General features: G+C 40.5%; 1 protein-coding gene across 2 annotated transcripts in view; it reads right to left on the reverse strand.

Moving 5' to 3' along the window:
• focad (focadhesin) overlaps positions 1 to 24,559 on the reverse strand; it is a 57,489-nt gene extending 32,930 nt beyond the window's left edge. Inside the window, exons 1-13 of one of the 2 annotated variants that reach the window (XM_030723187.1) lie at positions 24,499 to 24,521; positions 20,850 to 20,923; positions 20,692 to 20,763; positions 18,884 to 18,958; positions 17,951 to 18,105; positions 14,181 to 14,279; positions 8,935 to 9,036; positions 8,513 to 8,738; positions 6,834 to 7,043; positions 4,041 to 4,128; positions 3,627 to 3,820; positions 1,812 to 2,072; positions 533 to 637 (exon numbers count right to left, since the gene is read on the reverse strand). In XM_030723187.1, the coding sequence (XP_030579047.1) occupies positions 533 to 637; positions 1,812 to 2,072; positions 3,627 to 3,820; positions 4,041 to 4,128; positions 6,834 to 7,043; positions 8,513 to 8,738; positions 8,935 to 9,036; positions 14,181 to 14,279; positions 17,951 to 18,105; positions 18,884 to 18,958; positions 20,692 to 20,748 (1,572 nt within the window). In that variant the 5' untranslated portion in view covers positions 20,749 to 20,763; positions 20,850 to 20,923; positions 24,499 to 24,521. Of the gene's footprint in view, positions 1 to 532; positions 638 to 1,811; positions 2,073 to 3,626; positions 3,821 to 4,040; positions 4,129 to 6,833; positions 7,044 to 8,512; positions 8,739 to 8,934; positions 9,037 to 14,180; positions 14,280 to 17,950; positions 18,106 to 18,883; positions 18,959 to 20,691; positions 20,764 to 20,849; positions 20,924 to 24,498 lie in introns of both variants that reach the window. The other variant, XM_030723186.1, reaches the window with a different exon arrangement.
• Positions 24,560 to 27,558: the final 2,999 nt, after the last annotated feature.

Here is a 27,558-nt window from a genome sequence, read left to right on the forward strand (position 1 = left end):
TTGACACGAAACATGCTTTGATAAGAATTAAATACATGTTCAAAGCTAAAGAAGATACACACTAGAAGTGAGTGGTTCATTGCATATGAAATTAAACTGGACTGGTCTCCATTATTACTTACCACTTAGAGTACTTTACACTACCAGTCACATTCACAAAGCACTTCATGCACTATATCTATCTTACATAGAGCTTACACAGCTGTGACGGCTGCGGCTCAAGTGGTAGAGTCCAATCGCAAGGTCGGTGGATCGATCCCTGGCTCCTACAGTCAATGTGTCAAAGTATCCTCGGGGAGAATACTGAACCCTGAGTGTGACAGTGTGTGTGGATGTTTGATAAAAAGTACTTAATAAGAATAGATAAAGGTAAAATGACTACGAATGTGTGTGTGTGTGAGTGAGTGAATGAGATTTGTTGTAGAAAGCACTTTGAGTGCTCGAATTGAGCAGAAAGGTGGTATATAAGTACCAGTCCATTTACACAGAGTCATTTTAGCCACCAGTTATTCTCCTTAATCTTGCTGGATACCTTATGAGTCCCAAGGTTTGGCAGGCACTGGAGGACAGCATGAGCTAGGCATGGATTCTTTTCCCTGGTCAGTTTGAACAAAAGAACCAGCATGAGGGAAGGGACCTGCAGGGTGAAAACACTCACATCAAAAACTGAACTGCACAAACACCAAATCTACTTTGGTTTTTTTCAGAGTCACAGAGGCTGTATGATTGGCTTGACCTGTACCATACACAAACCCCAGCAGGTTGAGCTGTGGTGACAGGTTCAAGATACACAGATGAAATGCTTCAGGCTAGAGTCAGCCCTGCCTCCTGTTTGTCATTATAAACCCTTATACACTCTGGTTAAATAAAGATAACAAAAAATATATAATAAAGTCACAAAGAAATATGAAGTCCTAACAAGTGATGCTCAGCAAGGAGGTTAAAAATAAGGAAATAGTGGGAAATCATTTAGGTCCTTAGATACGCAACAGCTTTGCAGTGTAAGAGCCTTTAATTAACACCAGGCACTTAGTGCAACGCTGTGACTCACCCGTTGCAGAGCAACCACTTCACCTGCATGTCTTGAGAGCAAGAGGGAGGGGCAAAAAAATATATAGCAGAGATTTTTCCACAAGTTTAATCCCTGTTGCTGACTCAAAAACCATCCCTTTTAATCAATAAATACGATTCCAGTAAATTATAATGTAATTTTTCCTCAACACCACTTTGTGTCTTCACACAGTGGTTAGCTTTGCTACTACTATCACCTTTGTCTTCTCTTGTAACAATGAACTCCTGCAGACTAAGTGCTGCAAGTAGGTAGATATTTGGCACTGAATCTAGTGAATTCAAATATGCCAATAACCTCCTACCAATGCATCAAAACACCAGCGTATGTGGCACTCTGGGAGCAATTAGAGCAGTAGGTGAATACTCAGGGGCCTTGTACAAGCTTGAGTAATGAGGGGCATATAACACCATGTGATATTTCACATCATCAGCTAGAGCTAGCAACTCCGTTTACAGTCCCAAAGGGAAGTCTGTCACCTTAAACCACTCTCTTTTTACAGTGGCAGCCTACCAGCAGTCCAAGACTGATCTTAGTGTTGGTGGCATACCATGTCCAAAACAGCAGTGTTTCAATATCTGTGTGCTTACTGGTCTAGAAAATTTTGATTCAATATCAAACCACAAAATTCATATAAAGATGAACACAAGTCAGCTCTCTAGAAGTAGTCAAAATATTAGATAGATCAATTTTCCCTAAATATTCAAGTCACTGACTTCAGAGAATCAACTGTGTGGGTTACCTGGCAGGGGTCAGCAGCAGCGATGGCCTGGCTTGCTTTCAAAGCCAGCTGGCAGACGTCTTCCTGATCCGTGATGATGAGATGAGTCACAATGAGGACAAGGGGGGAAGACAGGCGCTGGCTGGACGACAGGGCAGAGCTGACCGCCAGCAGCCAATCAGCTGCTGATGCTGGATCGTTAGCCACTTTGCGCAGTATGGACAGAGCCACGCTGAGCTCGCTACACCAGGAACTGAGAGACTGCGGCAGTGAGGGGCCAGGCTGAGGGGAAGACAGATTAATGAATAAAATCAGTATCATGCTAAAAATAAATTAAACACATTAAGAAAATTAATGCCAAAGAACACACAAAAATGACAGCTATGGATATGCCTTCTACAGAGTTGCCAAACTCACTGAATCCTGTATATTAGTGAAGTTTACCGTAATCAACAGAGTAAACAAAGCATCAGAATGAGAAAATATTCCTCTCACAAAAGTCCAGCAACTGGTTGATTATGGACTGTTGTTGAAAGAAGAGGCAATGCTACACAGTGATAACAACTTTGAGACATGTTGCTGCCATCAAATTCAAAATGTTTTTCTTAAAATGGCATATTGTCTCAATTTAAACATTTAAGATGTTTTCTATGTTCTGTTGTGACCAACATGTATATGGAGGAAGTGGAAAAGAGGGCTCTGTTATGTCCTGGAACACCACTGAGCCATTGGTTCAGGTATGTTGATGACACCTGGGTGAAAAATCAAATCTCAGGATGTTCCACAGTCTACTGATCACATTAACTCAGTGGACAAATACATCGAGATCACCAAGAAGGACATGGAAAAAGGTAGGCTGGCTTTCTCGGGCTGTGAAATTTCCATCAGTAATGGACATTTGAAAGTGGACATTTTTTTCTGAACACCGCATCTCTGTAGCTTTCAAACCACAAAAACATGCTACTACAAAAATGGGTCCACCCCAAGGACTGAGTACTCCAGCACAATTATTAATAATTGGCTGTTTTTGTTTTTTTTTAACTACTTTTGATTTTACCTTTAAAAAAAACATAAACATAAAAACATAAAATCTGAGTAGAAAAGTAAATTTTGTACAACTATTTACAGAACAATCAGGCGTCAATAAGATAAATACCTGGGTCTCTCCACCTTTTTGGTTTGAGAACTGAGCCTTTCAGATGAGAGATGCAACATCTTCAAGAAACTTAAAGTCCAGTCGCCTTTTTTCAAGCTCCAGAGACTACTATGACCTGGATGACTGAGAACCTACACAGACAGAACCTTTACCACCTTACAATGCTGTGATTGCAGTTATTCCTCAACTTTCTGTGAATAGTACTCACTGCCACTGATTAATGGTCATGACAATGTATATTTTAATGATCATGAAACTGAGCTCACGACCCACTGTTAAGCAATGGTGCTAGTTCCAGTTGTTATGCAAATGTACTGTTCATGAGGTTGGGGAAACCTGCAGTCAGCTGAACTGAGGAAGTCACTTGAATAAACGATGAAAAGTTTCTCCCTCTGAAAACGTTATATCCAGATAAACAGAATCAACTTTCGGGGATTTCCTTACCTGGAGGACTGAGCATGATTCAAGACATCTACTGTGAATAAAATATAGGTTTATGAGATCTGCAAATAATTGCATTCCACTTTTATTAACATTTAACACAGTGTCACAACCTTTTGGGGATCTGGTTGCACCTTAAAGAAAGGTGTGTGGAGACTGCACACAAAGGGCAGCATTCGAACTTGTCTGTTGCCTCATTTTAAGTGAAAACTTGTGTTCTTCATTTCACAGAACGTTACCTGTGGGGGTTTATCTGTTGGCCTGCTGATGCTGCGCAGCAGGCTGTGAGCCAGGCTCTGGTTGGTGCTGTGTGTATTCTGGTCAGACAGCGGCTCAGTGAGTCCCAAACAGGACAACACCTGCAGCACAGGAAAAATCAGGACCGGACTCAACCAGGGCAACACCTCCGCCTGTTCAGGGGCCAAACTCAGTGCTGTGTTGAGCGGAAAATGCAAAACAGAAAATCCCATGTAGGTTAAGGATATAACCTAGCTGTGCCTCCACTAACCCTTTTTTATTGCTTCAAAAATGTGGGAACAGTTATATTGTTAGTTGTTCGACTTATACCTGTAAAAATCAGGCTAACACCAGGAATACATTTGTCCAAAAATAATCACTTGTTTTAAAGGTTGTGTGCTGTAGATTTTGTTTACCAAGTCTTAGCAGGCCGGTCTGTTGTTCTGAAGGGGCCTCTAACAAGAGCAGCGCCACACCCATCAACAGCTCATCCAGTAGCAACTCCTACAGAAAACAAACAGCAATGGCAGATCGATACATTAGACGGTCTGGTGTGTGAGATGCTAATGATGACCAGAGGCACTGCATGCCACTGAGCAAAGAAAGGCAACTGCATGGAGCCCCAGGCCAAAGGCCAGAGGCCACTGGTAAGCACAACTCATCTGCTCCATCAACTAAAGAAACACACAAACCTAAGTTACTAAGGCTTTTTGGGCTTTTAGTCACATTTCTACACGGGGAACAGTACACAATGAACACATCTCTCCTTTTCCTCTCTGAGCAGTGCGCACACAGAGCAACATTCGTGTTTCTTTCTTTCTTTTACTTTCCTCGATTGCCACTACTGCATGAAATCGGCCTTTCAAAATGCAGCTTATAAAATTGGACTGTGTTAGTGTGTTAGATTAATGTTAGAATAATTAGGATTAGATTAGATTAAAATTGACTTTGATCAGAGAACATAACTTTGGAGCACTCAGCAGCAGTCCAGTCCTTTTTGTCTTTAGCCCAGACGAGACGAGGACTGCGACAGCTGAAACCCATGTCTGCATACGTCTGTGCGTGGTGGTTCTTGAAGCACTGACTCCAGCTGCAGTCCACTCTTTGGGAATCTCCCCCACATTTTTGAATGTGTTTCACAATCCTCTCCAGGGTGCGGTTATCCCTATTGCTTGTACACTTTTTTCTACCACATATTTTCCTTCCCTTCGCCTCTCTATTAATGTGCTTGGACACAGAGCTCTGTGAACAGCCAGCCTCTTTAGCAATGACCTTTTGTGTCTTGTCCAAAAGATGACCTTTGACACCTTGCACAAGGAGGGCAACTGTCAAATCAGCAGTCTTCCCCATGATTGTGTAGCCTACAGAACTAGACTGAGAGACCATTTAAAGACCTTTGCAGGTGTTTTGAGTTAATGAGCTGATCAGAGTGTGGCACCAGGTGTCTTCAATATTGAACCTTTTCACAATATTCTAATTTTCTGAGATACTGAATTTGGAGTTTTCATTACTTGTCAGTTATAATCATCAAAATTAAAAGAAATAAACATTTGAAATATATCAGTCTGTGTGTAATGAATGAATATACAAGTTTAACTTTTTGAATGGAATTACTGAAATAAATCAACTTTTTCATGATATTCTAATTTTATGACCAGCACCTGTACTTGGCCCTCTTCTCTACCTCCAATAGGATCAATTCTTAGAAGACATGACCTTGCATTCCACTTTTATGCTGATGACTGTCACATTTATGTGCCACTGAAGCAGGAAAATGCATATTCTGCAAACCATGTCTTACAGCGTATTAGAGTTATCACAGCATGACAATAAAAAAGACTGAGGTCATGTTGTTTGGGCCTAGTGACACCTCCAAAATTCATGTTCATCTGGGTACTTTGAGTCAATATCTGACACAGACGGGAACAAACCTGAGTGTAAATTTCGACAGTGACCTTAAACTCGACTACTAATTTAATCTGTCCATCAAGTCCAGCTTTTATCAATAAAGACAACTGGCCAAAATGAAGCCAAAATGAAGCCACTTTCTCGGCATCACTTTCTCGGCATCACTTTTGAGATTTTAATCCATGCTTTTATCACAGCTAGTTATGCACTTTATGTTGGGCTGAACCAGATTCTACTTACCCAACTACATTTTGGTTCAAAATGCTGCTGTTCAACTTTTAGTTGGCGTCAAAAAAAATGGGACCACATTACACTGATTTTAGCATCAGCAATTATTTTTAAATGTCTTCATGGCCTCTCCCCACCATATCTGTCTGATCTGCTCCACCCATATGCCCTCTCATGCTCACTCAGGTCAGCTGATCTCTCACTGTTGCCCTTCCTAAAGACAAAGAGGAAGCTGAGAAGTGACTGTGCTTTTTTCAGTCGATGCGCCAAAACTGTGGATTGATCTCCCTTAGCACATCGGGCAGGCTGACTCACTTTCTGCTTTTAAATCCTCTCTTAACACATTTCTTCTCTTTGGCTTTTAACTCAGTCTGAGATGTTGGCTCTTATTGTTTTAACTGTGATTTTATTTCATTTTTGGCTCTCATAGTTACCTCCGCCAAGGAGGTTATGTTTTCGGTCGCGTTTGTTTGTTTGTTTGTTTGTCAGCAGGATTACTCCAAAAGTTATGAACGGATTTCGATGTGGAGTGGTTGGAAATGACAAGAGGAAGAAGTGATTAAATTTTGGCGGTGAGCCAGATCATGATCTGGATCCAGGAATTTTTCTAAGGATTCTTCACTATTGCGGGATAGGGGGTTATTGTTGTCTGGGAAAGATGAAAGATTATTTCACAGTATTTAGATACACGTATTACAGCGTCACTGACCCTATGGCCTTGGCAGAGGTTTGCGCTCTCTGAGTACTTCTAGGTTTTATATTCATTTAACACTTTTATATGTATTTAAAATATTTGTTTTAAATATAATGCTAAATAACTAAATGTTGCTAGTCCAAAGTTCTAGCCAGCATCGCTTGGCACTGCGCTGGGATGCAGTATCATCGCGCCAGGATGAGAATTTGCTATTGGAGCTGTTTGCTATTACCACAATTAGCAAGCCAACCCCTGAAACCCAAGGATCACCACTGATGATGATTATGAGGTTTTACTCAAAAAAACAAAAAAAACCTTCTTGTCCGGTTTAGAGAACCTTATCTTAAATCTCACTGAATAATAAAGACTGCTAAATCACCTGTTGACAGGCTGGCAGGAGCTGCTGTATTAAGCTGAGGAGTGGTCTGCAGTCTCCATTCAACTCAAGGCATCGCCGACAGGCACACAGCAGTTGCAGAGCCATGCCTGCTCTCTCGGTTTTCCACTGGTCTCCACGAGCCCCAATGAGATCTTCAAGAAGAGCACCCACAAATGCACACAGCTCCATGATTGCCTCCACGCTGTCCACCTGCAGTGACAGAGGGGGAAGCAACTTTTTTTTTTGAACATCTTGTACAAAAATATAATTAAATGAGACAAAACTCCTACTCAGGAGAAAAACAAAAACATCGGACATGTAAATCACAGCTACAAGGCAATTTAAGGATGTAATTTTTAATATCTCAACAATAATAACAATAACATTAGCCCAAAATGGCAAGTACAACTGAATTTTCCATCATTTACAAATGCTCACTTGAGTTAGTTGTCATACTACATAATCTGCTGATATCAATGCATTATGTATAACATCACTATAATCATAAGGCAACCATGTACAAAACATAATGCAACCATGTGAGCAACACTGATGAGCAGTATCTATGGCTTTAATATTGCTCAATGATGAGCCATAGTCTGCACTTTTTATGGTCATGAGTTATCCCTGATCAACATGTTAGACAATGCTCAGGCAATTGGAAGTTGGCATCACAGGCTAATCAATAAGGCTACAGCCTAAAACTGATGCTAGACAGGCTCATGACCTAGAAATTTGGGATTCCCCAGTTTTTCACTATCTAGCTACTGCCAGCAGTCTAGCAACCTAGACCTAGGTTTGCAGTTTAGCAACTACGTTGCCAGACCAACTAGTCTCCAGTTGGTAGACGTGGGGAATCCTCACTTTCTCCATTTCAGTCAATAATGGTTAAGTAGGTATAGTCAATCACACAGCAGAATAGCTTCACATGATTAGGCTAAGCAAATCAGGTATGACAAAGAAGCATCCAGGAATATAAATCTCATACTGAGTGTCTTTGAATAGTAAAGAATACATATACCAAATTTCATGGCTCAACTCTTTGTGGTTTTGGAATCTAGGTAAAACCTCACAGACAGACCCCCGGACAAAACGTATGAATATCATATTGCACATCTTTGAAGAGTGAAGAAAATATATGCCAAATTTCATGGCTCAAGTCCTTGTGGTTTTGGAAACTATAGCTCGGAAAGGTAAAACCTCACAGAAAGGTGCCTGGACAGACGACGATATTCTGCAGCTTTATTTTGGACGGGAGGATAAAAACCCTAAAAAACGGGCGCCTGGGTGGCTTAGTGGTGAAGCCGGCGACCACATACACATGCCACGGTGCAGTGCGGGTTCGTGTCCTGGCCCGTCGCCAGTTTGCCCGCTTGTCTTCCCCTGTATCTTTCCCCCATTTCCTGTCTCTCTCCACTTTCAATAAAAGCCGCTGTGGCCAAAAATGCAAAAAGAAAAAACAAAAAACAAAACAAGTCGAGAAAAGCTCTGCAGGTACTAGTGGACTGAGATCAGAAGCAGGAACCACCCAAAGTCAGTAGAAGTGAGTGTATGCAAATGTGCAAAAGTGACACTTTTAAATGAATGAATACGTTCCTGTGGGTCCACTGCAAGATACGTGTAAAGATGTGTTGACCAATCTAGTTTTTGCAGTTACCTAAAAAACTTCACTGTGTTACCTGCATGTGTGGAACCAGTTGACAGAGACAGAGCAGAAGGCTGTCAGACACAGGTGAGGTCTCTTCCTGGTCCTTGTTCTGGGGGACTGATCTGGATCCTCGCTGAACGGGAAGTATCATGGTAAGGAGACTGTGTCGAAGGAGTAAGTGCTGGGGTTGCCTGTGAGGTTCACAGTACAGGTACCGCAGGAAAGGGGCCAGCATGATGATGTAAGCCGTTTTATTTCTGTAGTGAATACACACATAGTGAAGTAATAAGAATTTCAAACTCAAAATGTGTCTCATCTCCTCACGGCAAATATTGGTCAGTCTTCAAAGTAATCAAAGATATGTAATTTTCGACCCAATGTGAAATTAAAACTTCCTTACACTTAAGCCTTGTAAAACAATATGTGGAATGATAGGAACTGATATGGACTTACCTGTCAGCAGCCTGCCGGATGAAGTTATCTATCTCGAGCAGCAGAGCTGGCCAGCAGTCCACTCTATTCTCCAGGGCTGTGATGTATGGGTGAGGGCTGCTCCTGCAAAACAATGGGACGGGTCATGAATACATTCATGAATTCATGAATAACATTATGACCACTGACAGGTGAAGTGGATAACACTGATCATCTCGCTGTCATGGCACCTGCTAGTGGGTGGGATATACTGGGGAGCAAGTGAACATTTTGTCCTTAAAGGCTGGCCTGTGTGGTCTGATTCCACAGATGAGCTACTGTAGCTCAACCTGGCAAAAAAGTTCATGCATGACATGACAACGTGGACAATGCTGATTAAAATGACTTTTGTCTCCCCTAATGTATTTTAAAGAAAAAAAACATAGTCCACAATGACACATTCATATTTATGGCTTCACAGGATGCTCTATAAGTATCTACTGCCATGGTCAATCCTGGTATCAAAGGGTCCCACCACTGGCCCCCATAACATATTCAGAGCTGATTCAACCAAGTCTGATAACTGGACTGTGAGAACGTCCAAGTACAAACAAACTTGCTGACAAAAATAAGGGGTTAAACTCAAGTGAAAACAAAATGATACAATTGAAAATATAAATATTAACTACAGCTGCAAGCAGCAATGAGTGCAAGCAGTGAGGCTGTTGGCACCCATAGTGATTCTAGGTTCTTTTATATCATCATCATCATCATCATCATCATCATCTTTTTTCTCCAATGGGAGTCTATGGCAGCCCCTAAACCTGTCTGGTCAAAAGTTGTGCACACCTTCTAACATTTTTTTCACCAAGCTATATGTTACCACATTGAGAACCGGTGTTTGCGACCGTAACTTGTGACTCATTTGGCCGATTTTGGCAATCAAGGTACTGTTGGAATCCTTGGATCTAGCCAAGTACAACGCACTCAGTGACAGGTCACAAAGTTTGTCCAACGTCCAACCGATTCAGATCAAGCCTCACAAAAGTTGTCAGATGGATTTTTTTATTTTCTAAAGCGCTTGTGTGTCACAGCCAATCAAAATCGGTGGCGAAGAGCCAAACAGGAACTGAGTTCATATCTTGGTAATACTTTAAAAATGTGTTTTGACCAACAATGGCTTACGTGTTTGGATCTACTGTAATTGTTTGACCATACAACATGCTGGCAGAACTTAACACCTCTTCCTTGCTATTCTCTCAACTTGTTTCCTAGCAACAGTCACGTTTCGCTGCTCTTTGCAGCTATAGTTTGAATTTGAGCTGGTGATGTTTAGATTCCCAGCATGGTAGCACGGTGGTTAGCACCACAGCCTCACAGCTAGAAGGTCTGGGTTCAAATCAACCCTGCTCTGGGCCTCTCTGTGTGGAGTTTAGGGCTGCAACTTTCGGTTATTCCATCAAGTAATCAGATACGAAATACTTGTCTTGTTAACAGCTCATCTGCATATTTTAACTTCCATAGATTTACTGCAGTTTTTCACTCTGTGAAACAAACAGTGGTGGATGGAGGAGATGCAACGTTCTCCTTTCTTCACATTGACACTTGTTGATCAGGTGCTTGATGAAGGGCTCCTCCAGCTGTTTCCCAGTAAAGGTTTTAATAGTGACTACAAGAAAAAGTGCTGCTGCTTTGGATGCTAGAAAAACGTTTCCTTTCGCTCCACCTGAGCTCACTGCCTCGTAAACGGCTCCGCCTCTTTGCGTGTGCTGTGTGTGCGCAGACAGACTGCACATAAAACAACTGCTGCTGTTGTGTTATCAGTGTTTTTGTGAAAAGACTGGGAGCTGCATGAGCTTAATGTTATAATGCTTTGCATTCACACGTGCCCTCCTAAATATGTTTCTATTGCAGGTCAATTTTTTGCCGCTAATTAAAGCATAAAAAATATTTTGATGGAGCCCCTCGGTACCGAACGGGTGACGGGAGTTTTCTGTCGTTACTGAACGATTGCTAGTGCGCTAGCAAACTGTGGTGACAATGGGCACAACACACGCACACGCACGGGTGTAGAGAGCAGTGGAGGCATGGAAAAATGTGTCAGTGATGATCCACTCAGCGTTAAAGGGTCATTTTTTCCAAATGGAAAAATCCAGATGGAAATCTGTCGCAGCGATAAAGAACTTACACACTTACACGGAGACGCCTGAGCTGCAGCATCAAGGCAACAATTCTGTGTTGAGAATTTTTTATAATCAAAACATTTGAGTTACTCAAGGAATCATTACAGCCCTGGTGGAGTTTGCATGTTCTCCCCCATGTTTGCATGAGTTTCCTCCGGGTACTCCGGTTTCCTCCCACAACCCAAAGACATGCAGTTAGTGGGGTTAGGTTAATTGGTGATTCTTAATTGCCTAATTGAAGGGCTGCCTGTCTCTCTGTGTTAGTCCTGCGACAGGCTGGTGACCTGTACAGGGTGTACCCTGCCTCTCGCCCTGTGACAGCTGGAATAGGCTCCCACCCAGTTCTTGTTTTTTTAAAGACTTTAAAGATCAATGCTGTACAATCATTCTACCCTGGAAAAAGAACAGTTGAGAGAAATGATTTAAAAGCCCCAATGTATCATGACATTTATGTCCATGATGAGTGTATGTAAACTTTTGACCACAACTGTAGATTTCGTGATTGTACCTGGGCACACAGGCAAGACACAGAGCATGTGTGAAAGCCTGTATTATCCTGTGTATCACACCAAAATCACAGGAAATCGGGTGGTGCAGATAGAGCCCCCAAATCTCCTGTGATGTTGCTAAGGACCGAAGTGGCTTGGTGTCTCAGTGGCAGACTGCAAAGAACCACGGTGAACAGACACTCAACAATGGGCACCAGTGTGTATTCCCCATTAATCCAGCAGCATTTACAGTTACCCAGCAGTGCCAGGTCTGACAACCAATAGTGGGCTGGACTGGCTGGCCAATGGCGCCACCCTGCTGCCCTCAACACATTCATCTTCCCACCAGGGAGGTTCAGGCTGCCAGACAGCCACAGACAGAAAAGACAGTGATGAACATGGAAAGAGACAGGACAATGGAAAGGAGAGAATGAAAGAAAGCAGGAAGAGAGGCAAAGAAACAGAAGGAAAGAAGAAAAATGTAAAATAAATGAGGAAATTATTTTAGAGGTAAATAGAAGAAAATGGGGAGTGGGGAAGGAAGAGCAACATGACGGAAAAAGAAAAAAGACAAAGCAGCTCAGTCATTTTATCACCCGCTGCAACTGATTAAGGAGGCCCCAGGAACTTGGCAGAGGAGCCGATCTAAGGCTGGTAGAGGATGAGGAAAACAAAGAGAGGCTTCCCTTTAGGCTTCAGCAGAATGTCTGCCCTGGGATATCCAACAAACAAGACTGACCTGCACCACAGCCCTCCTCATCTCACTAGTACCTGCACTGCATTCAGACACTATCATTCCTGAAATCTCAAACAATATGCCAAAAATAAATATGTAAATACATATTTATCTTGCAAATGTCTGTCTGTCTGGTCTTTGCGTATCTTAACAGTTCATCTGATTCAGACTCTTGGGGACCTAAGTAAGCACAATAAGGCTATTTGGATGAGTGGTTCTCAGACTTTGCCTCAAAGTGTTGGTCTGTTACAAGAGTTTCCATTTGAGTGCACCTCATTTCCACTCTGTGTGTGGGGGATACATCTAAGTAATAAATTAATAAGGCCTTTTACAAAAATTCATCACTCGTGTTCTAAAACTCAAAACAAAACCAAAGCTGGACAATTACGCACTACATTTTTTGTTTATTAGGGACGAGCACTGAATGCTTTTGAATAGCTCCATTTATTAATATTTACACAAGTAAATCTTATTTTCAGGGGTTAGACGTGCTCAAAAACGTATATTATGTAAAACTGCTATGTTTCAAGTACACGTAAAATCCCAAGATGTACAAAAACCATCTCTTGGAGCCATGCTGTTGACCAGGGGTCGTGAAAGTGGGGCTTCAGTACAGCTTCTGCCCATTTCCTGTGGTAGTCACAGGCAACAAAGACAAGAAAATTGCCACATGCTCAACTGGACTTAAATCAAAATTAAATAAGTGGTGCTGAGCACAACAAACCCCGCCTCCAGCAGACATTTTAGCTGATTTGAAAGTTGTCCGTCTCACAGGCAGGTCACTCTCCAAACACCGAAGCACCAATACAGCACATAGGTCCTATTGTCCGTACCCATAATTTTCCAAAGTTTAAAAAGTTGAACAAAAACTATTTTCATTTTATGGTCATTTTCATTTTTTTGTAAAGGCTTTATCTGTTAAAAATGAGAAAATACGTGATTTCTTTGATGGGAGATAAAAGGGGAATTGAGTGATCAGATTAATTGGTCATATCCCAATCAAATGTTACATGTCCATGGACAATCGTGATATGCTTCTTACTCCAACTCTTTTTTCCAGCTGAGATATCGCCCAAAAATATATGTTAAATGGAGTTTCCCCATGTTAAATTCAAGGAGCCTGCAAATCCAGAAACAGATCCAGATGGTGGTCAGTTTAGCACTAGTTCTTGGGCCTCCACAATTGTGTACCAAATATCAGATGAATTCGACTGACATATTTAAAAAATGTATCTATGATATAATTGGCTACTTTTGATTTTACATTTATATTTCACCATAGAAACTTTTCTCCTTGCCTTGTTTGGTATCATTTTTTTTTCAGCACAACCTCACGTGTGACTGTACCGTTTCATTTTGATATACTGCATTAACACATTGAACCCAAAATCACACCAAAACAAAAACAAAAAACATGAAAACAAAGCAAATACATAAAATCAGAGTAGGAAAAGATTTTGTTTTTCTTTTTGTTTTTTTAAATGGAGTGACCATTTTAAGAGCCTACATCTGTATATTGTCCAGTGTGCATCAAATCACATGTTTGACAACAGTCTTGACCTGGTCCTGTATTTCAAAGCAACTTCAACATTTCCAGGTTATCTTCCCATAATCTGGACTCACTCACCCAAACACTCAATTAGGATGGGCAGTCACACAAAGCTGCTTATCAAGTTAGCCTAGGGTTTATCAAACTAGGTAAGAGAGCATTCACACATTCAGAGCATTTAAAAACACCTAATGTTTAGTATTAATCAGCATCTGAAAGCACACGTGTAAGGTTCTGCCAGAGATTTGTTATAAGGTCTGTGTAGTCTGATAGATTATACAAGACAATATGTATAAACTTCCTAAGACATTTTATATATATGAGATACTTACCTGACAGAATAAGGACAGGTGAAGTGTGCTTCTTTGTCTCTCTGGTCAGCCTGCATCTCTAGCAATCGCCGGATGACTTTTAGCAACCCCTGAGTGTTTCTGAAAACATAAAAATTATTCAGGATAACTCTCAAAACATCTCCTGTCTGTGTGTACTTGTGTATACTCATTTTTGCCCAGGATATGTCCTTCAGTGACATATTAAACAAATATGTAGGACTGCTTTCTTGCATTTACACATTTTCCCCAAAATTGGAGACATCTTGTGTCAGACTGATGCTGAAAAGCTAATTCATGCATTTATTACTTCTAGGCTGGATTATTGTAATTCATTATTATCAGGCTGTCCTAAAAACTCCCTGAAAAGTCTTCAGCTGATCCAAAATGCTGCAGCTAGAGTACTGATGGGGACTAGAAAGAGAGAGCAGATTTCTCCCATATTGGCTTCTCTTCATTGGCTCCCTGTTAAATCTAGAATAGAATTTAAAATACTTCTCCTCACATACAAGAATAATCAGGCCCCATCTTATCTCAAAGACCTCATACTTCCATATCACCGCAACAGAGCACTTCGCTCTCAGACTGCTGGCTTACTTGTGGTTCCTCGGATACTTAAGAGTAGAATGGGAGGCAGAGCCTTCAGCTTTCAGGCCCCTCTTCTGTGGAACCAGCTCCCAGCTTGGATTCAGGAGACAGACACCCTCTCTATTTTTAAGATTAGGCTTAAAACTTTCCTTTATGATCAAGTTTATAGTTAAAGCTGGATCAGGTGACCCTGAACCCTCCCTTAGTTATGCTGCTATAGGCCTTGCTGCTGGGGGGCTCCCATGGTGCACAGTGTTTTTTGTTCACTTAACCTCTTTTCACATACATTTATACCCCACTCTGCATTTAATCATTAGTTATTATTAATCTCTGTCTCTCTTCCACAGCATGTCTTTTGCCCTTCTTCCTACCCCTACACCCAACCAGTCTCAGCAGATGACTGCCCCTCCCTGAGCCTGGTTCTGCTGGAGGTTTCTTCCTGTTAAAAGGGAGTTTTTCCTTCCCACTGTCACCAAGTGCTGCTCATAGGGGGTCGTTTGATTGTTGGGGTTTTCTCTGTATTATAAGGTGCCTTGAGACAACTGTTGTGATTTGGCACTATCTAAATAAAACTTAATTGAATTGAATAAAACAGAGTCAGTGAGTGATGAGGATGCCTAGTTCAGCATAACAGGAAACGAGTCTTGATGAAAAGAACATCCAACATCACTTGCATCGTTGTCTCATATTGTATACATGCTCTAACTAATAAGAAATAACATTTTTTAATCATCGACTGGAAGGTGTGCCTACAACTATGGTGCAGATGGCCACAGTCAGTGCCAAGAAGTTTTGGTACTAGACCCAGTGATGCTAATCGTGGTTATTTCACTAATAAGAAGACCTTAAGGAAGCTGCACACTGTCACTGCACCCAATTGTTGTCTGTGTATTTGTTTGGAAGAGATCCTGTGCAGAACACCCACTGTGATGAAAGAAATCACCGACTCAGGTGACAGATAGGTGCCTTTACCTGTTTTAGTGCAGATGAGGCCAGAATTATTAGTTCCCAGCCCGTTCTTTTTTGGTGACTCTCTCAAGCTCCTCCAGATTTTATGATCTTCTGACATGGACCTTGGTTTTCAGTTAACCCCACAGATTTTAAGTCAGGGCTCTGTGCAGGACAATCAATAATATTTACTTTGGTCTTCACACCTGTGTCTCTTCTGCAACCTTGCAGTCCATTCCTGTGCAGGCTTCTAGTGATTGTCTTCTTTGAGACTACAATTCCCAACTTGGCTAAGTCATTCCCTAGGCCCTTGGCTGTTGTTCTGGGATCTTTAGACACATCTCTCACTAGTTTTCTTTCCAGAGTCTTTGAAATCTTTCACTTCCTACATATGTCAGGCTTGCTCTGTACTGTGTGGCTCACTTGAATTTCTTGATACGTCTCACTACAGTTCTTGACACTTGGAAATGCTGTGATAACTTTCTATATTCATCTTCAGCTTTGTGCACAGCAGTGGTTTAAAACTCAATAAAAAAGGTATGTTTTTAATACTGACCCGGGTAACTTTTTTTCCCCTGAAATAATTCTGCTATTGTGTGCAAAAAGATTAATTTAGGGTTCTAGCCAGCAGTTGAACGCCTGGCGCTGCGCCGGGTTGAGAATTTCATCGGTTCACTGTTGGAACTGATTGCCATCAACACAATTACTGTGTGGGCGCGGCGATTAACAGCAGCGAGCGGTCACAGGAAATCCAAGGGGACCCTAATGCCTCTGTGCATTTAGTACATATGTCTTTATAACAACTATTAAACTTGGCAGGAGTTATGCAGCTTGCATTTACACATTAGTGTAAATTATGTGCTTATGATTATAGATTAAGATCATGTGCTCCGGCATAAGCTGATTTCTGATCCTCTAAGATTTCAGGTTTCAAATCTTCATTCTGTGCATTTTGCTTAAAATCTGAATTGTTTAAACACAAAATCAATTGATAATAAAACTCTGATATTATGCCCTTTCTTAAACAGTCCTTTGCTGTAATTTCAACAGACATTTTTCGAAAATACTTTCTATTCAGATTAAATTTATTCTGAAGGTCTTCAAAAGACACATTTGATTTGATGATACTGATTGTTCCACCCAGGGAGGAGCGTCTGCTGTGGGTGGAAAGCAGATCTTTGAAGTATTTTAATGATACATTTAACAGTTGGATTACCTGTCTGTCATTGTTAGATCATTTAAACGGCAATATTTTTTTTTTATATTTGAAATTAAATATTTAGGTTATTTTCAAAACATAAAAAAAATATTGCCATTCAAATGGCAATATACCAGTATATGAAATATTTAGGTTATTATACTGGTAATATTAAAAAAAAAAACTGTATATATATATATATATATATTTCTGTGCTTCATCTCATGAGCAGTTTGCTTTTAATTTTCTTTGTGGGTTTTTTTTGTTGTTGTTTTATTGTTGAAATTAATATACAACGTTCAGCACAAGAAGCTGTTAACACAACACGTAACAGCCATGGCCAAACATTTTATACAATTTGTTACAAGTTTTTAATTTGATTTTTTTTTTTTTCTGTAGCATTGTGAAAACAGTCATAACTTTCACAGACTTTTGTTACCAAAGAAATAAATTCACACAAAGAGTTGCACTCCACTGCCAGCTTTTGAAATGTCAAATGTCTTTATCAGAATTTTCTAATTGAAAACAGCTGCCTTGGTTAAACATTGTGATGCATGACCCTGGTGTACAGTAGTGATGGGACTACTGAACTCAGGCTTCGGAGCGCGTGTCGGGAAATCCAGGAAGCCTTTTACAAAACACGCATCAAGGCTTGCTTCATTAAGGGCGAATGACATCACTGATGACATCTGAAGCCTCAGTGGTTCAGGCAGTGGCTCAAGTGTTGGCGTGATTTATGAAAGCGCAATTGAGCCTTGCAAAATTTGTGTGCTATTGTTTGTGTTGGAGTTTCACCAGTTTGCCTGTGACACAGAGGAGCTTGTTGTTTCAGCTCTCCCTTACTGGCAGAGATCAGTTGTGCGCACATGAAGCCTCGAGAAATTAACCTTTTCGAACCAAGTGGATGGAAAGCTTCATGAGGCTTCATCTGGCCATCACTAGTGTAGATTAGATTAGATTAGATTCAATTTATTGTCATTGCGCATGTCACAAGTACAGTGAAACAAAATGCACTGTACAGTAATTGTGTGTTGCATACCTTGCAGAAGGCAGGAGGTTGAGGACACCATTGAGGACGTACTGCAGGTCTGCGTGGCCCTGATCCACCAATAACACCAAGGTGTCACAGCAGGCTGAAGACACCACAGCACAGTCACTGCAGCACTGCTGCCACAGAGCGTCCAATGCTGGGCCCTGAAACACAAAAAAAACCCAAACAAAACCCCACACAGTACAGTTGGGTCAGATTTGGTTTTTATAATAGAAGTAAAACAAAGATATTGCCTAAGCATTGATTATTTTCACACATTCACTAAAGCTCTGAACTGAAACTGCCTGCTGTGTGGTGCCGTGGTCTGACAGACAGGTTGTAACAGAAGGAAAGGAGCAGGCGGGGGATTCTCTCATCTCAGTTGCTGAGCCTTTAATGAATCTGTGCATCTAATAAAATTAGATGCACACAATTGATAGAACACAAATCACATTTCATTTATAATTAGTGATGGGAATCGAGAACCGGTTGCTTAATGATTCCGCTCATTGATTCCACTAACATGAGGATGCATTTGCGTGATTACATCACACACGCACCTTATTTGGTTCGGAATATATCCAACAGTGTCAGGACAGAAGCGTCAAGATAAAAAATGTTACAAAATTATGTTCACAGTGTTTCAACAGCAGCTGTTTTACGTGCAGTCTGTGCACACACAGCAAGCGCAAAAAGGCGGACGAGCTCGGATGGAGCGAAAGGAAACGTTTTTCTGGCGTCCAAAGCAGCAGCGCTTTTTCCTGTAACCATTTGTGAACACAGCTTTATTGTCTTATGTATATTATCATGTTCAAACTAGTCCAATACAAAAGTAAATGCTTGATGTTAATGACTAAAGAATCTAAAATCACTGGCCTTTAAGCCACTTTATTTTTTTTTTTTTAAAAAGGAGGGAAAAAAAAACATTTTAAGGGAACTCACCTGGGCAGAGGACTGGGTGATCTGCCCATTTGACCCTTTTTCCTTTAAGACAGCAGCAACAAGATTTCTCACTGTCTGGAAAACAATAACAAAATACATAAGAACACAATAATTTTAAAAAATGTAGACACCTCTGCACTATTAACCAATATGGGCTGGTTCTCATGTAGCACTTTCAAACTCAACTTGAGCACTCAAAGCATTTTCTACAACATACCTCATTCACCCATTCACACGAGCACTTTTTCTACACCTAAGTGTTTTCTATCTAAAACAAATTCTAAGTGGAGGTTGAGAATTTGAGCTTTTAGCTATCGGAGCAATCGTCTGATACTTCCGACCTGTGAATTTTTTTCTGACTTCAATGACCACGTCGCAGAGCAACTAGGGGTTTTGCGTCTTGCCCAAGGCATGTAGACGGAAGCAGCCAGGAACTGAACCACTGACCTCCCCATTAGTAGATGACCTGCTCTACCTCCTGAGCCACAGCCACCCCACTACACTTCAAAAACCATGCTAGTTTGTACACAGAAGATAGCCAGGCTACTTCTCTCCCTCTGGTTATTCTTGCTGACACATTGACTAAAAACATTGGCTTTTCTGTTGACCTGAAACTTTTTATAGTTTACTGAATTCACATATTACTATTTCACTTTCAAATGACAAGACACCACCTTTATCACACCTTGGAAGTGTTACTCCATTTGTTGTTTCACAATGTTTCCTCTCACTAATAAAAGAAGTGAAGACGTACATTTGTAGACACACCCCAGGGTAGGTGGATTTACCTTGTATCATGCAAGAAAAGGTTTGGAATTACCAGATTTCTGCATTGACTCATCATAAAAATGTAGTTTGATCTTCATCTAAACTGCAACTCAAAACATGCTCTGACTAAACCAACACTCAAATAGTTGTACAATTCATTTATTTGTAAAACATACTGAGAAAAAAAAAAATTCATTGCACTCTTGAATTTAGTAGCTCATGAAATCTACTTCAGCAGCAATAACCGCCATAAAAATTCTTATCTCTACTATTTGTTTACATAATTTCTTGATTGAAAAGTCAGCTGGGACATGGTGTGAAAAGCAAATGCTAACTAAACAGTATGATTTTCAAATCTCATAAACCCATACATAATTTACAATAAAACATAAAATATAGCAAATGTTTAAAATTAAGAAAATGTAACAATTTCAAGAAAATTAGAAGCGCATTTTAAATTTGATGGCAGCAATACACAGAGCCATGTAACATCCCCTCTTCTTTTAGCAACAGTCCAAAAAACATCTGAACTAAGGAGGAACTTAGGAGAACAGTGGCTGGATTTTCAGGAGAGAAATCTTGTCCCATTCTTACCCGATCTTGGATTCTAGCTGCTCAAACAGTCCTGGGTCATCTTTTTTTTTTTTTCAATTTCACGATGTGCCAAATGATTTCATTTGGTGAATAGGTCTAGACAGCAGATAGGGTGGTTCAGCACCCAGACTGTTCTACTATAAAGCCATGCTGTTTAAATAGCTGCAGTACACGTTTTAACATTGTTTTGTTGAAATACGCGAGGCCCTCCCTGAAAAAGACATCATCTGGATGGGAGCAACAGTGACAGCACCTTTCCAGACATGCAAGCTGATAATTTCACAGGCACTAATGCACCATACGGGTCTTTGGAGTCGCTCTTTGTTTGGCCCTTCACCAATTTCTCACAAATTTCATTTAGGTAATTAATTACTGTGGGACAAGGGAAGCACAATGTTGCATCATCTGGATGGGACACAAGTCAAACAGGAGAATCAGCCTCTTACCTGGGCTTGTATAATGGGGCTAGGGAAATCAAACCGTGTCTTCAAACTCTCCGTCATGTCAGCAGGTCATACCTGAGAGGATCCAGAATCTCCATTAAAACAAGCAGGCAACATTGTGTCAAAGAAATGTGAAAGAAAACTTTGCTGTTAATCTTTACCAGTGAACGTCAACTGGCGGCCTGTGAGCCACATTCGGCCCCCTAGAGTTTTCAATCCGGCCATCCGAATATTACTGAAATCAAGAATAGCCCATCATAACCCGTTAAATACCCGTCTCTGACTAGTCTGAATTATCAAAAGCCTCAACATGCCACTTTCCATTGCCCGCAAACACCTCTATGTCCCTAGAACCAATCAGAATGCAAGATTGGATCATGTGAAGTATTTTCAGCACTGTGCTGCAGTGAACAGCCGGCTTTTGTTGGTGGTGATCAGATTGCAAACACAGCTGAAGGTGAATCCAGCCTTGTATTGTGTAGAAACAATGTTCGGTGATCAAACTTGTCTATGTAAAGGAACTAAAAGTCGTAATGAGATTTCCGTCGGTGAACCCGCAGAAGGATCGTTACTGGCTCCCCGGCCCGCGGGGGGCTCCGTCTCCTTTGCTGGGCCATCAGCTCAGTGACTTCACAGCAAACCCCTAATGGGGTTTGATACATTTTTATTGAGTATCACAATTTGTATTAAAAAAAAAAAAAAACAAGTCAGAGCTTATTCTTACTCAGAGAATAACAGGAAGCCTGAAAACAAGCAGGTTTCATTAAAAATACTTTTGTTTTTTGAAAGGTCAAAACAATTACTACAGCAAGGTATTGTTAATATTTTAAATTTTGCTTATATAGCACATAAGTTTTAGTAGGCTTTTTCTTTTCATTTTTTCTTGTCTTTTTGCTTAACAAAAATTAATAAATATCATCCAGCCATCTTAACTGCTTATCTAAGCTGTTCATCCCATAAAACGATTTGTGCTTTCAGCTTCTCAAACCTAGGTTTTGTTTGTATATTTTTAATGTTAACTTTTACTTTATTACATTATTGTAGCCTGAATATTTTGAACTTTTATTCTACAAAAAAAAAAAATGTTTTGTACCAGTTTATCTGAACTACGCGGATTTCTCTTTACCTGCCGATATCAAACTTTAAAAAAGTATCCCATAACTCCCACTAAATTCCCACAAGGATAACAGTTATTTATTACAGATTCTATAAAGCAACAAACAAGTAAATATATTTAACAATTCCCTACAGCACATTAGGGTTGAGTTAGTCAGTTCCCTTTTCTTCCTACTTCTTCTAGTTAAAACAGCATCAGTAAACACATATTGCTCTAACAATACCATTAGTACAGGGAGCCTCTAGTAACCCAACTCCCTCCCCAAACACAGACACCCAATCCAAACCCCTGCTGTTACCAGACCGATAAGCCAGCTTGTTGTGCTGTACTGCCCACCACCCTGATCCTAACAGCTTGTCCACTGGCTCCCACACGACAGCTGTACAGAACCATAAACAGGTAAGTCAGCACCTGTTTAACTTTATCAAGAGCTCATTTACTAATATCTGTGGAATGGAATGGACTGACATTTTTATAGACCTTTTCTTGTGTTACTGACCACTCAAAGCAACATGGCTTTCTATATATGCCTGTCACGGCACGTTACAGCTCTCTGAAGCTTTTCAATATGTCAATTTGAGGACGACATTTTAAGTGACATTAATGGAAACATCTTAGTTGCCGTTTGTTGTGTTTTAGTTGAAATTACACATTTGTGAAAGGTTAGCTTAAAGCTTTTTAAAGTTTGGTGTACAAACATTTCCAGCAGTTTCCACAGGATGTTGCCCTTACAGCCAAACAATATAGGCTGCCCTGTATTGCTAGGTTTGCACTAGCAATACAAGCAAGTACAATGCATGAGCACAGTTGAGTCAACAGTGCTTTAGAAATGACACCATGGAGGCTTTACTGTGTGACAAACTGCACAAGCCTGATGGCCCGTGGCATTTTTGATGGCCATTCAGGTGGCACAATACACATCTTTTGGTGACCATGGTGGAGGCCCTGAGAACTCAGCAGAGCTGTGGGGATTGGACCAGGGCCGAGTCATTATACTTATCAGGAAACAATATCACTTTCAGTAAGTTCCATTTAGATAGGTTGTTGTTTCTTCTACGGAAAAAAAAGAAGCTTATTTCATTTGACAAAACATGTTTTAGCCGCACTTCAGACTCTGGGGAACTGTGCCAGGAATATTTCACTGAAGAACGCTACTTTCATTTGTCACAAGAGGTCACCACAGCAGACAGCTCTGTATGCTTGATGTGGCAGAGTCTGGTTCCTGATGGAACCCCAAAGGGAGGGTGACTTTTCACTTGCCAAGCAAATGTGTCCAACACTACACTATCGAGGTACAACAGGAATACAGAGACTATAGAAATGGAAAAATATGTGCCCTATTAAAACACACCATCAAAAATTATTTTCAATATTACGGCAATGATATTCTGGGGTTCTAGCCTTCACGCAGTCATCACCTGCAAATGATTTTCAGCCATGTATTAAAAACAATACTTATATTTAAATGTATTTAGTGTTTGCAGACGACATTGTGATCTGTAGTGAGAGCAAGGAGCAGGAGAGAAGAGGAAAGAAAGTCAGTAGAAGCAAGTTTGTGTGTGAATGAGAGGGAGACAGGTGGAAAGCATAACATGCAACGATTAGCGATAGTGAAGGTAGATGAATTTAAATACCGGGACTCAACCATGCAAAGAGACAGACAGTGTACAAGAGAGATGAAGAAGAGACTGCGGGCAGGGTGGAGTGAGTGGAGATGAGTGTCCACAGAGATTTGTGACAGAAAGATGGCCGCAAGAATGAAAGGGATGGTTTGCAGGATGGCAGTGAGACCTGTGGTTTGGAGACAGTGGCACTAACAATAAGGAGGCGGCAGAGTGGTAGATGTTAAGATTTTCACTGTGAGTGACCAGAATGGACAGGATTAGAAATGATTATATCAGAGGGGCAGCTCAGGTTGAGCAGTTTTAAGGGGCGAGATTGAGGTGGCTTGGATACGTGCACAGGAGGGATAGTGGATATAGGATGCTCAAAGGATGCTGAAGACATCCTTTGAGAAGAGGAAGACCTGTGAGGAGGTTCGAGGATGGTGTGGAGAAGGACATGCAGAGGGCTGGTGATAGAAGAGCTTGCTAAGGATATGATGAGATGGAGACAGATGATCCACTGTGGGGACCCCTAAAGGAAGCCACTGAAAGAAGAAGACTTGCAGATCTACCTGCAGAGCTCCCATTACCAGAATTAGTGGTCCAGTTTGGCAGCAAGATTGCAGTTCTTTCTTTAAAGTAGACCGTTAACTGGGTTACATTAACGCCGAAATGACTGTTCTTCGGTGCGTTAATAGAAAAGTATTTCGGTGTAGTTTTGTAAGTGACAGTATCCTGTTCATAAGTGAAAATAAAGTTACTGAGGCGCGCGAGCTGGTCCTAGATTTCACACACACCAAAGCAGACACGGAAGCACTTCACCACAAACCTTTAAAGCATTAGACCACCCAGAGCTATTTGGTGGTTATAAGATGATAACTAACTGTTAAATAGGTTGGAATCAACTTAGCAACTTGAACAGAACCTGCAGTGCTAATAGTAGCTTACCAAACATATCAAAACAAGCTAATGCTAACTTTATACGACTGACGGTAGGCTCGTTATAATAAATACACACGACTGTGCAGTAAGCTGAGTAAGATAAACGCAGCTCAGTGAACGTTACATATGTTACTAGAAAAACTTTACCTCCTTCATCCGGCTTCCAGCGAAACCACATGGAAATACGGCGTGCAACGAGGACCAAAACTGACAGAGAACGGTCCGTCTCACGTGATTACGTCAAGCTTAAGATGACACACACACAGCGTTAAACTTTTATACTGTCAGAACTGAATTCATATTTTCACCGCATTTAATGGAGCACTGCAATTATTATTAGGGTCTATTGTAAATGCTCTGTTTTTGTTGTTCTTGTTCAGGCAAATGAATCGCATTTTAAGGGTCTAAACATGCTCGAAAACTCGTGAAATTTTGTATGAGCGTCAGGTCTGGTGAAAATTGACATATTTTATTGACTAAGTGGAGTAAGCTGGCTCGGTATAAAAAATTGATCCATATAAGCCCCGACGTTGTGGTTCACATATATTTATGAAATTTGGCGCACACGTAACATTCCAAGACGTACGAAAAATCCTCTTGGAGCAGTGGCCTAAACCCAGCAGGAAGTCCGCTATTTTACTATTTTTATTATATCCTTTATTTAACAGTCACAACAATAAAAAGAGACAGCTACATTCATACATTGCACATCAAATAAACAGATCCAGAAACACTAAGTCAAGATGAACTGAATAGGAGCAGTAAAATCTCAAAAACTGTCACCTGAGACTGCTTCTTTCTTGATGCCTTTACAAAGCCTTAAATTCCCCAAGAGTGACCAGTTCTGTCAGTTTCAAATCCATCTGGAGACCATTCCATGAAGAAGGGGCGGCTTATTTAAACGCTTTCTTACCCAGGTCTGCTTTGACTCTAGGAACAAGTAATTTAAGGAAATGCTGAGAACGTAAATCATCATGGTTACAAGACTTGATCATGTCAAGTCAGATAAGTGGGAAGTGGACCAAGAACACATTTGTAAACAAAGAGCAGCCAAATGAGAGAGTCTGCAGGCCGACAGAGAGAGACGGCTTACAGCAGCAAACAACATACAGTGACGGACACCATATCCACAACCAGTGATAAAACACAGAGCACAGTGATACACCAAGTTCAGTTTCTTTATGTGTTTTTCAGGTGCAATCCTAAAAAAAGCAGGTCACCATAGTCCAAGAGAAACAGGATTTAGACACAAGTGTGTCAATCAGTAGTGATACCCAAATACTTGTATGATGCTTTAGTTATTGATCCCTGAGCTGTGGTGACTTTTGGAAGGTTGGCTACTAATGCTTTGCCATCAGAGAAAAGCATCACCTTAGATTTTTCTGTGTTTAATACCAATTTAAGATGAATTCAGTTTGACTGAATTCTATCAAAAACAGATTAAAGAAAATCAGTGGTTTGCGCTACTGAGTGAGACACACAGTAGATTACAGTGTCATCAACGTACAGATGAAACATTGCATCTGGCATATCCTGACAAAGATCATTAGCATAGGTGAACAACAATGGTCCTAATGTTGAGCCCTGAGGGACACCCTTTGATATGGGAAGAAATGATGAACAGGACAATGCAGAGTGGACACACTAACTTCTGGCTGTCAAGTAATTCTTGAACCAGCCTAGAGTCTCGCTAGACAAGCTGAATTCAAAGAGCCTGCTCAGAAGGATGCCATGGTCAAGTGTAGCGAAAGCTTTCAATAAGTCAATAAATAAAGCTCCACAGTATTTTTTGTCATACAAAGCCTCAATGATGTCATTCACTACTTTAATGGCAGCAGTGGTGCCGCTGCTTTCTAAACCCAGACTAATGTCGACACAGGATGTTATTCAAATCTAAATACTCTTTAACACAAGCTTTTCCCAAACTTTAGCCAAGACATAATTTAAAGATCGTCCTTTAGTTGTTTCAAACTGAAGAACTGCCTTATCTGGACCAGCAGACTTGCTTGTGTCAAGATTTTTCAGAGGTCTACAAACCTCAGACACATGATAACAACTGAATCCCCTGTTCACACAACTGAGGCAAAAGTGTGTGAGATTCAAATATGTGCCCAGAGGAAACAAAGTGTTCATTGGGTCAAGAATTGTTAGTTTGTTGTTAGTTCATGTGAAGGTCTCCGTGAAACTGTTACTAGGATACAGACTAAACATCCAGAGGCAGTCTTCGTAGTTTCAGGAAACTTCGATCATGTTTCTCTCCTCTATCGGACATTCACACACATGTTAGATAGAAAGAATTTAAATGTAGAAAGTGCTTGTATGAATGTAAGTGTGAATGGGTGTATGAGACATGCTGTGTAAAGGGCTTTGAGTGCTCATGTAGAGTAGAAAAGAAGGATTGTATGCGTGAATATGTGTAGTTATTTACACCTTGGTGTGTGTGTGTGTGTGTGTTTTTTTTCAGCCAAATTGCCAAACATGTTATAGCTGTGTGTTTTTAAAAAGTGCTATAAAGTTGTGATGATAATTATTTTTATTATATAACACTTTATGAAAAAAGTTTTTCTGATTTATTCTAACTTTGGGAATTGTGCATTTCAGCATATGAAATAAAACTGACTTTCAAATTTTAATTATTTATTAACATATATGTACACGAAAGGGAAATTAGATTTTAGTTTCACCGAATTATTTCTTTTTAACAGCAAATGTTCATATTGTGGTAGCCAGCAACCCCCGGATTATAATTTTAAGCTTCAAACTCGAGTTGGAACGACTTTGAACGCTACATTTAACTGTTTTAAGGCACTGTCTTGTGTGTTTTCCCCTTGGGACCTGAATGCACCATAATTACGGAAGGTTGCCGCCACTTGATTGGCGATTCGCGTATCTGTTGTTCTGTTATTGGTTCTTTGCATCTCGTGCTCGGTCTGCGGCCTCAGCGGGTACACCTAGCTGCGCGTGCGCTGTTTTTCTCAACGCAATCCAGTTTGTTGAATTTAACCAAGGCAGTAACGGAAATCCCAACATTTGATGCTCAAAATAAAAGAAGGAAGACTTTTTTTTTTTTTTCTCTCTAAGTGAACTTAATTTTAGCAGGTGTCAAACTATATTTTGAGTACAATAATGTCATTATATGTTATAAAATATAATAAAAATAACTGTTATTAGATACAAGTTCTGTTTGCAAACAAATGTTATTTAAAG

The sequence above is a fragment of the Archocentrus centrarchus genome, unplaced genomic scaffold (genome assembly GCF_007364275.1).
Source record: "Archocentrus centrarchus isolate MPI-CPG fArcCen1 unplaced genomic scaffold, fArcCen1 scaffold_24_ctg1, whole genome shotgun sequence".
NCBI classification, from domain to species: Eukaryota; Metazoa; Chordata; class Actinopteri; order Cichliformes; family Cichlidae; genus Archocentrus; species Archocentrus centrarchus.